Raw genomic sequence first — 15,127 nt, forward strand, 5'->3', positions numbered from 1 at the left:
GGAGTGTGAGATAGGCAGTCGGGGAGTACGCAGCCGAACAACCGCTAGGAGACCCCGTTAGTAGCAGCGAGCGAGAGCGGATTGGGGGTTTGAAGAAAAACAAAGACGAAGCTTCGTTCCTTTCCTTTTAGGCGAGCTACTTCGTTCCTCAGCTTCGTGTTCACTTCTTTTAAGTGTAGGTTTTAAAGCAAAAGGGGGGGATAAAAGAAGCTAGGTTTTCCATGTTTAGTTGAGGATGTTTTTCTTCAACTAGTACGCAAGTGGCTAAATACTAGTAAGTAGCTTTAAGACGATGATTATTTTTTAGTGAAACTTACATAAACAACTACCTTTTATAAACTCCTAGCAATATATAGCTATACGTTTGCAATTTACAAACCGTGGCTACCTTTTTAGTGTTACGAGTGCATTTAAATTTTTTTAAATGCAGAGGAATGCATGTATCCTAAAACAGAGTGGAGTAAAAATAGGCATTAAATTTGGAACAAAATATATTAAAAAAGGAAAGCCAAATAGAATCTACCATAATTCACGCATAACGGTTGTTCTTCTATAACAAAGCACGACTCTCTCTCCCTATTATTCCATTGGAACCTTTTTTAATTCAAAAATCACAAAACCAAGACGTGCCTGATGCAAGATTCACGTTGCATTTACATGACATAAGTATGAAATGTCAATTAGTTGTTTGTTATTTACAACACATCTCCAGTTTGATATATATAGCTAAATACAACTTAGGTTTCTAGTAAACATTTATACTAGAAACATGCACTAAATTAATACGCACTGTTTCAATAAAAATACGGTCTTAGGCAGGAATACATGAAAATACAGATCATAAATACATTGGACTGAAGGAGATAAATATATTAATATGTGGATGATAACTTCGTTAAAATTCCAGGTGATACAGTACATACAAGAAAACTTTACTGTATTCATACATATATACAATTTCATAGACACATAGATAAACAACGTCACTGTATTCATAGATACATGGATACACAATTTCACCGTATTCATCAATTTCACTGTAGTCATAGATACACAATTTCACTTTAGTCATAGCAACCTCAACTAATATCAAAACAACACACCAATAAACATTTCATTTGTTGGGTGATAACAACCTGTATTCTTTGCAACATAAACACAATTAATGTACCAAGTACAAAATACCAAGTTTCTCTAAATCAAAACACTATTAGTGTGCATTACAAATCCCCAAAAAAATTCATTGGAAATACTCATTAACATCTATTGTTTCAATTGCATTGCAATCCATGGTTGGCCTACCTGGTCTTGGTGGGCGGTGGCACCTCGTTGTCCGTGAAAGCATTCTCATCTGCCTTTTGTGCAGCATAGTCCCATAGAAGTGCATCGTATCTCTTGCGAAGAATTTTTGCACCAATATCTGCTGGTATACCTTCACCCGAACTCAAATATTAGGCAAATGCTGCCACAAACACACCACAATCCCTACCATCTAAAGCGTTCAATCAACTCAATTCTTTTTATAGTTTTATCAGACCCACCGAGATATGTTCCCATAATCCTATTCGGTCTGTCTGGGTCAAATGTAAATCCCCTTCGTCATATACACAATTCAACCCGGTCATGATGGCAAACTCTCTAATGGTAAATCGCAATACAGTACCATTTATATCCATCATAAACGCATCAGGAGTACTATCATTTAGCTCTCTAACTATGAAGCACCGAAACATCCATGCTTGTACCTCAATGCTGCATTTGGAGGAATTTGCCAAAGATATTTTGGTCAAACATAAATAATTGTCGAACAATTAGTTTTTCCTCTGTGGAGGCTGCGTAGAATGCTTTTTAACATAGAATATGGTGTTTTGCAACTGATCCACACAATTCATGTCATTACTAAAATACAGTCAAATACAGTATAATAAATTCTAAATATATACCCAAAAAAAAAATATAACTAAATAAACACCACACACAATCAAAATACAGTGAAATACAATAAAATACATCAAGTCTAACATGTGATGCAGATAAATACATGTGAATATGTGTGTAAATAAAGGCTAAACAAAATGTATTATCACGAAATACACTGAAATACATCAAATAAACACCATACAGTCAAAATACATGAACTTGCCAAAATAAAATACTGGGAGATTTTATTGTGTTTATCGTTTTTAAACGGACCGCGTCCCATAGATTCAATCTATTTTAATGCCTTGTATTCGTTGATACAGGGGAGATACTCCGATGAATACAGTGAAATGGTAGACATTTTGTAGCTAGGAATGGTAAAATACCAAAACTATAGCTACGAACGGAAATAAGCTACCAAACTATAGTCATTTGTGAAAATTTCTCAAAAAAGTAGCTATTTGCCCACTTTTCACGGTGCACTTGGGCCACCCAATTTTGCAATGTACATCTGATGGGCTATTGGCCCAATCTGCCTCTCTTGTTTACTTCTGGTTGCTAACTCTTAATTTTTAAGTTATTACACAAGTGGATTCACCACTATTACTCAGGTGGACTCAACCCTGTTGTTATTGTTAAACATATTAATAATACTAAAATCTTACATCATTGATGATCAAGCACCCCACTACTAGCAAAGACTTACTACAGTTAGCCGATCATCATCTTCTGGAAAGAAAAAGAAAACAACAACAGTTCCCTATTCTGATGATGGTTAAAGCTCCAGGGGTAAGCCATGAACTTTAAATACAGTACAAGTTATTTCATTTTAATCTTTTTGTGTGTCTGAGAGTGTGATCATCATCGTGCATGCTTTCTTTCAATTTCTTTCTTATGCGATTAAACTATGTATGGGAGAAACCATGCTGTGTTATTTTCTTCTTCAAAAGCTTTTACACTTCCTTTCCTAACGTTGACTTGAATTGGGTAATCAGGTCTCCTGTTTACCTTTTTATTAAGGGAAAGTTTCATAAGTAGCACTATTTGCGCCACTTTTTGCAAAATATAGCAAGATTTTTTTTTTTTTCAAAACGTGGCAAAATACATTGTATCCACGCGCATATAATATCAAATCCTAACTGATATCACGTGAATACAGTATCTGATTTTAAATGAATGTGTATGTATGCATTTTTAAAGCAGAAGTTGGATGTATGTGAAGACATCAACTGTATGTGTGGCCAACGGGATCCAATGTATGTCTTTTCAAAATGTATGTGCGGGCCAACTGTATGTGAAAGGCATGTGAAGTGTATGTTATCTGTATAGGGAAACTAGCACCTAAAAATTATAGGCTTAATGCATATGCAGCCTCCTAAACTTGTCCCTTTTTTGCATTTTGGCACCTCAACTAAGTGTGTTGTTTCTATTGAACTCCTGAACTTGTCCTTAAGTATGCCTATCAAACCTTCTAAATCTGATTTTTATTAGAAGCAAAAATTAAATTGGGGAAATGAAGGTGGAGTAATATTTTAGACATATGGTAAGCTATTCTTTAGGTCATGGATATGTCAGTTTTTGCTAGTTCTGCTCTTCCACTGCTAGCTTAATTAAGAGCTACTCTTTTTTTCCCTGGCTACATTGAAGATGAAATACTATGTAAGTCGGATTGTGTTTGACAGCCACACTTGAGGACGAGTTCAGGGATTTAATCGGAATAATATTTAGTTGAGGTGCCAAAATGGAAAAAAGTGGCAAATTTAGGGGGCTGCATATGCATTAAGCCAAAATTATATGTTGTATGTATGTCATACACCTGTAGATGCTCTCTCTATTGAGAGAGTGCTCACTGCCAAGGTTTTTAGATACATAGCATCACTATGTTTTGTACTCCAATTTTTAAAAAATACTACTATAAAGCGTATTAAGGGGGCTGAAACCGCTACGTCAGGTAATCTTTCCTTTTATTAAATATAACGGTATCCAGAAGCTACTGGCCTAACTAATCCGAATTTGCAGTGCTTGAGACCCTTTAATGGGGAAGGGCTTCCCTAACAGGATTTTTATTCGGTGCGAATTCGAGACTTCTGGTTGAGGAGAGGTACCCTATTCATCCCACCATGACATGTTAGCTATTTGTCTATTTCAGGCTTTTTGTTCAAGAAAAGGGAGAATCCTACTCTCACTTGGATATTGTGTGGGAGCTAAATGTGCTGTTTTAGGTTTTCTTTTGTTATGCATTTGATGACTTAAATGTGAAAGGTTGTAACTTTATTTTACAGTAATAACTTTTGAGCAAAATTTGTGCTTAGAACAAAAGTCTACAGATAAAGGGCAGCCCGGTGCACTAAGCTCCCTCTATGCACGGGGTCCGGGGAAGGGCCGGACCACAAGGGTCTATTGTACGCAGCTCTATCTGAAGGGGAGCCTTGGCGTAACTGGTAAAGTTGCTGCCATGTGACCAGGAGGTCACGGGTTCGAGCTGTAGAGATAGTAAAAGCCCCTCTGAGTGAAATTTATATGATTTTTAGGAACAGAGTAAGCTTTAAAGAAAGGGTTCAAAGAGGTATCTAAGTTTTGTAGTCTATTATAGTAGTATATATATAAGAATAAAGCATGACTGACTATTACTTTTCTGTTAACCCGAACGTAAATAAGTTAACTGAACTTATAATTCTGATTGTTTTAACATAAACGTTCAGCTATTCTTTACCCGCTTCAGCAAGCGGTGCGATACAATTCACATTATATGAGGACTCATGATGAATCAATAGTGAAAAGGGTATTAGATGTTCATATTTCATCCGTGACTGCTATGCCATGGCTTCTCATTTTAATCTTTGCTTCTAAGCAAGTCTGTTATTTTTCAATTTCAGCTAACTGAGAGTTGTAATTGGTTATTACATTTTTATCAAAGATTGTATAACAGAACGCGTTTTCTTGAGATTGATGAAAGGGAACATCTTTCTTCTAGAAAGCAAGGTGTGTTCCTCTATGATATGAAATAGTGATCATGTTTGTTAGACTTGTTCCACGTCATGCTCTTTGTTAGCCGTGTATCTGCTGAACAATTCTAACAAATGGATCAACAGTATGTATAAATTTGTGTAAAACCAGATCTAATGTATACACTTTAGAGTCTTACTAATAGTGCATGGACTATAGCAAGTTGTATGGCCTGTTGGAAACTTTGCTTCTTCCCTCTCCTCCTTCTCGTGTTATTATCCACTTTTATCTGACTATTTTAGTGCATGTTTGATATAAGTGACACTATTGGTTTGTTACTAGAATAAGACCAGCGTTAAGTTGCTTCTCTTGTAGCCTAACTTGGCTACTCTGAAGTTTTAAAGCGCCAGAATAAATGGGTAAAAGGCCTTAAAGTGAAAGCGATATATTTTCCTGACAGATAAAAGTTTTCACGCAGGAAGTGTAAATATTATAACAGTATTAGGTCTTTTAAAAGTCAACCACAGTAACTGTTTATGTTAAGCACGAGTCAGTGACATACAAAAGATGGTAATCTGTTACCGTTAGAACTACACTTATAATGTAGAAATTAATTATAGTCAGTTTTCATAACTTAAATTCTTCTTTGAACGAACTTTTGAATATTAATACCATTATTTTCACTAAAATTCCCATGTATATTCGTTTTTCCTCGTTTCCGTGTTTAGGCGCCCTGGATTGGTAGGAATTCTTTTGTAATACTAGGCTTACATCTTCTTTTTACCTTAAGTTGTTTCATCTGAAAGGTGATTAGTAGAGTCAAATGACGGGGAAAGTTGTAGCTGAACACTTAGACTGGCATGATGTGAAATGCTTTCTATACTTCCATGAACGTTTACTGTGAGATTGGGTCTTGTGATTCTGACAGTGGTTGATTTTGATAAAAATGGATTAGAAAGTTAATTTTTTGGCCTATCTACTTCCTAGACACGGGTTCTAATCGCTCTCTTAACTTTCCATGTATGTTTCTTACTTTCCAAAAAAAATTAAATTCAGGCCTGCATTATTGATGTTTGAGTTAATTTATAAATTCCTTGCAGAACAAAAGAAAGATATCTCATGCATGGAACTATATATTATACAATGCAGAAACTGTTTTTAAGTTGAACATGTACAGATAAATAGCTTGCATATTTTTTGGGTTTGTAAATCAAGAAATGAGATTGCCTCTTTTTAGGGGGGAAAAACAATACTTAACTTTACCACTTACAATGAGAAGGTTTTTTTTTAGCAACTGACATAAATCGTAAATATCTTGTGGACTCTGTGATGGACTTGCTACACTCTTGAACTACTTAGAAGGTGTCAATTTCTTTCTTCTTTTTTTTTTCCTGCTACCTACTTGATACTGATTTAATAAACCATTACCTTTGTTATCTATAAATAAATAAACAAACTACTTAATAAATAACTATTCTATCCTGCAATGAGGGAGCACAACAAACTGCACAAGATGTCAAAACAAAATAAATACCTGTTATCCTTTTAGGGAAAAGCTTTCAAGTCTATGTTCCATGTGTTACATCAAACTGCGGTCTCCGCAAACCATGAAGGAATATGTTATTCTTGTATTTTGGAGAGAATTCATTTAGGGGTCTCTTTTTCTTTCTTTTGTTACTCAACTGTGTCTCATTTGATTAGTTTCGTGATTTTCCATTGAAAACCTCTGTTTCACTGATTGAATTCCGCTGGTGTAACTAAATTCATCTATCGTCTTTGCTTGTTTCAAGGTTCAATGTTAAGATGACTCAGCACAGCATGATCTGGAGTATCAAGCTGTGAACTTACCGCCATACGTAACTAAGCTTAACTCTTTTAGTGCCATGGGTTCTGGTTACAAATTCACTTGTCCTATCTGCTTTTTGTGCTTTGTTTGGAAAGTGAGGATGGGAAGAAAAATGAAGGGACAAGTAGATTTCTTTTCAATTCTTTGTTGATTTAAAAAGAGAAAAAGGAAGGATAGTGGAGAATGAGAGAGATTTTTTTTCTTGACCTATTAATTTCTCTTTATTCTATTACTATTTTATGCCTGATATCATTTCTCTAATAGATGCACTCTGCTAGACATGTTAGTAAGGCTCACCGAGATTTTAGAGCACCTTTAGTTAGTGTTCGCCCAGGCACAAGTGTAGATTTCAGAGGTGCTACTTATGATGATTGTTTTGACGTATTCTGTTTAGAGCCCTGTAATCGGGTTGATTGGTGTTTTAGATTGAAGCATGCCAGAATATAGTTTGGGTTTTTATATATGTTGATGAAACACGAATATGCGAATGCAAATACCGAACAGGATGAAAATAGTTAGACGTATGCAACCTTATCTTTGGATGTTTCTTGCAAGTATACTTTTTCATGCTTTAATCTTGTTGAGTGTCCCACACCAGTTCAGGATGGGAGATTTGGTCTCTTTATATGGCTTGGGCAATCCTTCTCCCTTTGAGCTAGTTTTTGGGATTGAGTTAGACCCAAGATTCATTCTTTACATGGTATCAGAGTCAGACCTATCCAATTAATGATTTGTCGATGATGGGCCTCCATATTAAATTGCCCATACTCCATATGTCCAGCCCTAGGCGTGAGAGGGGGGGGGGGGGGGGGGGGGGGGGGGGGGGGGTTGAGTGTCCCACGTTGGCTAGGGATAGGAGATTTGGTCTCTTAATCTGGCTTGGGCAATCTTCCTCCCTTTGAGCTAGTTTTTTAGGTTGAGTTAGGCCCAAGATTCATTCTTTACAAATCCTGTCATACTTAAAAAATTAGATCTAACAATTGTGCCCTAAGTCATCTCCCTCCGTCTCGCTGTCTCTCTCTCTCTCTCTCTCTCTCTTTCAGAAATTAGTAGATAGGAAAGGTCAAGACGAGTATATGATCCCATATCTTTTTTAGGCAAGTATAAGGACAACCAGTTAAATAGTTGGTTTTTCTGACTTATCCTTCTTTAATTTTTGGAGTAATTCTGACATCTTCTTGGTTAGCAAACTGTTGTGAAGCCATTCTTCCGGCTTAAAGCCGCTAATGGTCCTTGTAATTTATTCTTTAACGATTTCCATTTGCAGCTTTTCCTTGTAAAAAAACTAGTGACAACGTATTTTTTTATCTTTGGGGAGACCAAAAAGCCAACAAGGTTAGGTAAGGTGAGACTAGACAAGCATTAAGTTCCATATAGAAAGTACAAGAAACTGATGGAGTTCTCTATGTAAAACTGTCTGATTGCTGAAACTTTGTGCGGTAAGTTATTTCTTGTAATTTTCGTATACCTGTGGCTTCCCTTCCCAAACATTGGAGGAATAACGATGCTGGCATCAAGCTTTTTCCTTTTAAAATGTTTTTTTTTTTCTATTTTGGCTGCAGAATTCTTTAAGAGCTTTCTGATTTCAGTGGATTTACGTCATGAGGGACAGGTGGCCAAGAGGTAAAAAGTGGCTTAAATTGGCATCTGTAGAAACAATCCCGCTTGAACTGCTGAAACGAAGCACTACATCAAGGGAAACAAATGAAGAAATGGATGATATTTTAGAGACCAAGGGAAATTGGCTTCCTAATGACTTACTCTTTAAGGTTTTTCTTCTACTTCCAGCTGAAACTCTCTGTGGACTGCGTTGTGTATGCAAGTCGCTTCTCAACATGATCAACAGTCCGACTTTTATTGAAGATCATTTTCGTCAATCTGAGACAGTTCTAATTACTCAAAACTCCTTTCACGAGAAAAAAAATGTACGGTCACCTTTTCCACTACCTTCAGATAAGCCAAACGAATGTTATTTCCATTTCTGGGACATCCACAGCGGCGAAGGCCACAAAGCTTGTATGCCAAATAATTTGAGGAACATAAATTCTGTTTTGGCTGCCTGCAATGGTTTGGTCCTGGCCCAGATTAGGAACAATGAAGGTCTAGTTGTGATAAATCCAAGCACACGGAACCACATCAGAGTGCCTCTTGGTACTATTGGCTTCGTGAAGGAGTGCTACGGATTCATGTTTAGCCACTTCACTGGTGTTTATAAAGTAGCACACTTGTTCCTCGATGTATCTAGAAACATTCACTGTGAGATCCTAAACCTTACGACAAGATCGTGGCATGCAGTAGATGGACCTAATCCAGAGGAATTTGGATCGATCACTACTAATAGATGTGTTTCAGCAGTTGGTGCTTTATATTGGCTTCCAAAGAGCGATGGCTGTAACCATGTTATCTCCTTGGGATTTCATGATGAGAAGTTTCTAACCGTACCGCTTCCCATCAGCAGCACCAAAAACGATCGACTTGTTGAGATTGGAGGCTCATTGAGCTTCATAACTCATGCCACGTTGAATTTGATTCAGGTATGGATACTGAAGAGTGGAAATTGGTTAAAGAGATATAGCATCAATAGGTTGTATGACATCACAGGGTTTGTTCCCCTTTGTGCTTCGACGAAGGAAATGTTTTTCAGGAGAGAAGGATGCCCTTTGTTACATATTTACAATTTTGAAACTGAAGAAATGCAGGGGGTCAATTTTGAAAGCACCAAGAGAAATGACGATTTGCAATTTTGCATGCCTCATGTAAAGTCCCTTGTTTCATGGGATAGTCATCTACTTCAGTAGGATGTGTAAATATTCAACCATGACCCTTTGTGGTGTTAAAACTTTGGAAACTTATTATTGAAGGATTTCAATATTGTATTTCAAATTATTCCAAGTTGAGAAAATATAAAAATCCAGCAATAGGAATCTTAAATGTGAATGCAAAGAGTTGAAAGACTGCTGTTTGGAAACAAGGGTTGGAGGAGAGTAGATATGGTCCCATTGTAGAGTTTAACTTGCGCCAAAGTACACAAATAGTTGCTTTTAGGATCCTCTTTAAAGCATAGTCGAAATTTACAAAGTATTTGAAGTTTAGCCACCTCAGAATCAAATTTTAAACTTTTGTACATAAGTTTGGTTCTAGCAGTTCAAAACTTCAAACCTTCGAGCAAAAAATGTAAAAAATCCATGAGTTTATGTGAATAGGAATATGATGAAGAATCTCAAGTTTTAATAGATTTTGGACCAAAAAATACAGAGGCAACTATCCCCAATTTTTTTCTTCCTCTTTTCTCTTCTCTTATTATAAATATCTTACTATAAGAGCTTCAGCAATCGTCTTTGTTTGGTTTCATAAAGTTGTATCAACAGGTGTGCTGTTTTATATCCAATGCGCGGTCTTATTTGTAAAGGGGGAAAAAAGCCTTTTGCTATATCAATAAAAGACCTTTAAGTAGTAACATAAAGAACATCCAAATCTCATACAAGGCAGCAAGAGATCAACTGTAAAAGTAAATCATATTTGCTAAGCTATTGCTATGTATGTGGCTCCAAGTAAACAAGGTACAATCCAAAGACAAGAATTCAATCGAATATCCAGTTTCCAAGAAGGCTAGAAAGAGTTGCAGGGACACCTTGGCTACCTACCCTTGCTTATTTCAAACGAATAGTTGAGCTCCAAATGACATCTTTTGTCATCATCCACAAACTGCAGAAAACAAGAATCCACAGAAAAACCAAATTAATCATCTTTACTCACCAATATGAATTGTAGACTAAAACAAAGATTGAAAACCCGACGACAGGCAGAGAAGTACACAGCCATAAAGTTGCGTAATATACACAAAATTCCCAGTACATAGAAGAGTGCTAAAAGGACGGATACAAAGCAAAACGGCTTCCTTTATACAATGAATCTAATTATTGGTTACAGCAGGTTATCTACTTTATTTTCTAGGTTGGAAAACTTTTTACAGACAGTTACATGTTGGGAGTTCACTTTACCATAGTGCAAACACACTATACACTGTTGTGCAGAAGTTATGTTCTATTCCAGAATACAGGATCGGAAAAAACTATTTTCTATTATAAATCTATTACTTGTCACGACCCAATAGCCTACTCACGGATTTGTCCCTTGGGCTATGCCATCATCGAGTACAAAACTGAGCGTACAATGTGAACTTGTGTTATGCCCTATAAGGGTCTTCACTTTCTCTCCCATTCCGATGTAGGATTCAAGTGTCATGTGCACCTCTTTTTCAAAAGCTTGCCAGCCTAGAAGCCTGCTAATCCCCTTCTCTTGACCCACCCTCGTTGGCCCGCCCTCCATCATGGGTCTCACGTTACTTGATCAAACTAACCACATTTTCTAAATACCAGTTAAATGAGTTACATTTGAAATTAAAAAAACTGTTAGACAAACAAAATCCTTTTGTTTTAAACTTGACAATTATTATTGACATATATAGCAGAAGGATCATATGTCACTTTAAGCCCTATGTACAACCCAACATTGACCATGCACAACAAAACTAGATCCTTACTGAGACCAAGGACTGATTTTTCTTGCATTCTTTTCATTGCCTGCATGAACTCACAAATTGACCAGCACACGCTCAACAAGAATATGATATGAACTCTACTTATTCAGTATGTAACTGCAGATGTTTCAACATTTCTGAAAAAAAGAAAGTTATAAATGTCGAGTCTCAGACATATCATCTAGTGCCGATTAAAAAACAACGGGAAACAAAAGGTTAAAATCTGTACTATCTTGAGGAAACACTAGATCTATAACAGTGGGAAGTTAAAACGTATAACCTGTACTATATTTGTTCTTGTGAACAAGCTGACTTATAGCGTGCTTCATTTCACTAAAGAAATGAAAAGTACTAAGCTAAATATTTGATCCAGTAGGAATAAAAATGTTCACACCTTAAGTTTAGCTGTATATGTTCCTCTTGCAAGTGCACCTGATGGAGTGGTCTCCTCTTCTAACATATGTATATAAGGTTCTCGTTGAGGAGCAAAGGTGCCCAGCATTCCCTTACTTTGATCAACTGACATCCAAAAGAGCAATATGTTATGAAAGATAATAACAGAAGTAAGTGAAGATTGAACGTGCAGGTAACCTTGTTTAGTTTTAAGTTAGACTCTGATTGAACATAAGGTTGAGCCTAACGTTAGAATAATAACCGCAAGCTACTGTGCAAGTGCAACCGTAAGCTACTATGCAAGCACTTCAGCTAACAGAGTGAGTCATGCTGACAAAATATGTGGAATTGATGAAAACTAAAGATAATAGAACAAGACAGGTGCAAGAATTTAATGCGGTTCAGCAAGTATATGCTTTACATCCATGGGGAGATATGCTTTGCATCCATGGGGAGATGGATTGTTCTTTCACTATAAAAAGTTTATAAATTTCACACTTGGATAGTTAGTCTCTAACCAACCGAACCAAAGTCCCTTGATCCTTGCACCCTTTCCAACTGATGAAGAACCAGTGACTAAACTACTTGCCTTCCGACTCTATCTGGTTCTACTTCATAATAGGCACAACTAGCCTCAAATGTTTGTCCACTTTTCTTATAGACACAAATGCATCTATACCTCCTGATAAAGGGAAAACCAGATAAGGAAAGAAACTACTATACGAGCCCACTCACACATAAATTCGAATCTCTTTCAACAAAAGAAATCAGATGATTTTAGAAACCAAATCATATAACAATTGTTCAGATTGCATCCACAGAAGAGTAAGAAAGAGTCAACAAACTTGAAGACCAAGTCTTTTGGCCTCTACGCCATGCCAGACTTGGATATCGAGCTTTACGAAACACCTACTGCATAACCACAATCCATTTGCTTCATGAAAATCACACACAATCTACATGACTAATACTTCGAAACTAAATGATTCAATTCACACACTATAACAAGGTCTTTTCAGTTCATAAATGCACAACTCGAAGAAGTCCTCTGCTAGAATAAATAAAGGTAATCATGCTGCCTGACAAATGCACAATGAAATGCTAGTATTAAATCCCTTAGGAGCAAAAGAAAGAGGAAACGAGATTATAGAAAATCAAACCTTGAAGACCGGCCTTCCATACTGTATTTGTGTAGGCCAAACCAGAAACAATGTTGTGCAGAACACTAAATGTTAGCTTAAGCCGGTACTCAGAGCCCTCCCTGAGCGTAAAGAGAACATATTTGCTCTGTTCTTCAATAGGTAATGGAGTATTTATCTCCCCAAAGTCAGAGGAAAGAATTCCAACTGAGTGGAACTTAACTTCAGGTTCCATTTGTCCTAGAAAATTGATCCAAGTAGTCAATAATTTAAAGGCTAATTGCAGAATTAAATGGTATGCTACATTCAGGAACAAAGATTCTCAAAAGACAAACCATTTAAGTCGCTTTCCAGGCAACCAAGCAGCTTTTCTTTCCACCTTCTCAAGCTTTCATCCTCCTGCACAAACATTAATAAGGTAAAGAACAAGCATATGGAAATATGAACCGTGCCAAGAGACCTAGCGAATTTTCCAATGTGAGAGACTGTTTCAAATTAAAATAAAGGAAGTCGGAAAAGATCCAACTGGAGCGAGCAAGGCAAATTGAGAAGGAATGCCTTAGATGGTACACCATAGAAATTCCCTGCAAATTAATTTTGGGAGACTATTTCAACTCTTTTATAAGAAGAACTGGGAGACTATTTTCAACTTAAAGAATGTAACAAGAAAAAATTCCACTGGAGCAAGCAAGAATAAAGGCAACACCAAACCAAACTGGACAGCAAAGCAGAAGAAATACTTTAGATGTTAGAACATGGAAATTCTCTAGATTACATGTTGCCACATGAATCCCAAGAAACATCACTCACTGCACTGAGGGAAAGCTCAAATTCAACCCCAAAAAGCACCAAAGAAACCTTATTCTCCCTTAAAGTATCATAATTGATGGCCATAACTGTGATCATTTTGTGTTTTTCTTCATTTCCTCTTCTGTTTTTTTTTTCTTTTTTTCTTTTTTTTTTTTTGTTGGTTGGGGGTGTTGGGGGGGGGGGGGGGACCGGGGGGGTGTTAGGGATGCAAAATCATGCCTGAAAATCAACCTACACCACCTCAAAGCAATACATACAGATACATATGACAAAAATAAATAAGCAGAACCCTAAAAAAATCCAAGTAGTTGAGACTTAAAATACCTATGATACATCAAAAACCCTCAAAATAGGAGAGGCCATCTTCTATTTTTCAAGCTGTAAGCAAAATAAAGTTGGAAGTTTTTTGAGCTTGATGAAAAAACAAACAAGTGGGAGTTAGAGAATAAAATCAAACCTTGTCCTTTTCAATTTGATCTTTGAGAGAAAGAAGAGGACCAGGAACATAACTTGTTGTAACATCAACATCTTGATAATGCTCATCTTCCTCACTATCTCCCTCTTCTTCTTTCCTCTTTTCTTCATTAACTTTAAGACCACCATGTGATGGACCTGCTTCTTCTTTCTTGCCACCCTCCATTCTTGATTTTATTTTTAATTTTTTTTTGTGTAAGGGGCAAGTGTAAAATAGTTTTTCAGTAACAAAGGATAGTAGTAGGGACAGTAAAGATTTTGTTTTGACAATTATTATTATTGATGAAGAGGAGAAGAAAAAATGTGTACAAGTAAGGTCCAAATTTTCAAATTCTTGTTGGAGACAAAACACAAAAACCCGGTCTTGTCTGAATTTTGTTTCCCTGTTTGATGTCTTTTCCTTTTCTTTTTCGAGGAGCGTGCTTTTCTTTTCTGCGAATTGCCCTTCTTTTGAGGGTTAAATTTCCCCCTTCATATTTAAAATCTTTAAATTTTGTCTTTCGGCTAAAACTCATGGATTTCAGGTTCAAATCTTCACTCAGTCACAAATTTAAAAAAAAATCACAAGACAGAGTTTAAATTTCGCTATGCCCCCACCGGCATGCACTTGTTAAGGAATTACCAAAGTTATGCCGGACCTGACATCCTCATCATGCCTTATGGGCAGACTTGGCATAAGTATACTGGATCCGACATAACTTTCGTAATTTCTTCACAAGTTTATGCCGGATCCGGTATACTTATGGGCAAACTTTTAGTTAAGCCTTAACTAAAAGTTTTTTCCTAGTTATGCCTTATGGGACAGACTTTTAGTTAAGACATAACTAAAAGTATGTCCCATAATGCATAACTTTTCCTTAAGACATAGACTTTGTCTTATAAGGTAAATTTTTAGTTATGTGTTAAGGAAAAATTCCGCCTTATGGAGCATACTTTTAGTTATGCCTTATGGGGCATACTTTTAGTTGTACCGTAACTAAAATTCTGCCCCATGAAGCATAACTAGGAAAAGACTTTTAGTTAAGGCTTAACTAAAAGTTTGCCCATTAAAAGTTTGCC

The 15,127-nt window shown here is 36.5% G+C and overlaps 2 protein-coding genes across 7 annotated transcripts; one reads left to right on the plus strand and one right to left on the minus strand.

The window, feature by feature from the left end:
• Positions 1 to 2,522: 2,522 nt before the first annotated feature.
• Positions 2,523 to 9,595, plus strand: LOC132610478 (putative F-box protein At5g50220). 6 transcript variants are annotated; one of them, XM_060324789.1, is made up of 4 exons: positions 2,523 to 2,709; positions 3,940 to 4,021; positions 6,657 to 6,722; positions 8,275 to 9,595. In XM_060324789.1, exon 4 carries the CDS (start codon positions 8,314 to 8,316, stop codon positions 9,508 to 9,510), a length of 1,197 nt encoding a protein of 398 aa, XP_060180772.1. In that variant the 5' UTR covers positions 2,523 to 2,709; positions 3,940 to 4,021; positions 6,657 to 6,722; positions 8,275 to 8,313; the 3' UTR covers positions 9,511 to 9,595. The 6 variants fall into 6 exon arrangements, with proteins under 6 accessions (XP_060180772.1, XP_060180770.1, XP_060180774.1 ...); XM_060324787.1 differs by lacking the exon at positions 6,657 to 6,722; XM_060324791.1 differs by lacking the exon at positions 3,940 to 4,021 and having other exon boundaries at positions 8,031 to 9,595.
• A 539-nt stretch (positions 9,596 to 10,134) lies between these two features.
• Positions 10,135 to 14,465, minus strand: LOC132610514 (rho GDP-dissociation inhibitor 1-like). The gene is made up of 5 exons (XM_060324835.1): positions 14,052 to 14,465; positions 13,120 to 13,183; positions 12,806 to 13,024; positions 11,647 to 11,771; positions 10,135 to 10,417 (listed from the first exon to the last, which is right to left on the minus strand). The coding sequence occupies exons 1-5, from the start codon at positions 14,232 to 14,234 to the stop codon at positions 10,349 to 10,351; spliced, it is 660 nt and encodes a 219-aa protein (XP_060180818.1). The 5' UTR covers positions 14,235 to 14,465; the 3' UTR covers positions 10,135 to 10,348.
• Positions 14,466 to 15,127: the final 662 nt, after the last annotated feature.

The sequence above is a fragment of the Lycium barbarum genome, chromosome 9 (assembly GCF_019175385.1).
Source record: "Lycium barbarum isolate Lr01 chromosome 9, ASM1917538v2, whole genome shotgun sequence".
NCBI lineage: Eukaryota > Viridiplantae > Streptophyta > Magnoliopsida > Solanales > Solanaceae > Lycium > Lycium barbarum.

Coding starts and splice junctions, on each gene's coding strand:
- LOC132610514 (XM_060324835.1), bottom strand. CDS start 14,234: ATGGAGGGTGGCAAGAAAGAAGAAGCAGGTCCATCACATGGTGGTCTT. Junction 13,184..14,051: donor ATCAAATTGAAAAGGACAAG/GTTTGATTTTAT, acceptor ATGTTTGTGCAG/GAGGATGAAAGCTTGAGAAG. Junction 13,025..13,119: donor CCTGGAAAGCGACTTAAATG/GTTTGTCTTTTG, acceptor TCAATTTTCTAG/GACAAATGGAACCTGAAGTT.
- LOC132610478 (XM_060324789.1), top strand. CDS start 8,314: ATGAGGGACAGGTGGCCAAGAGGTAAAAAGTGGCTTAAATTGGCATCT.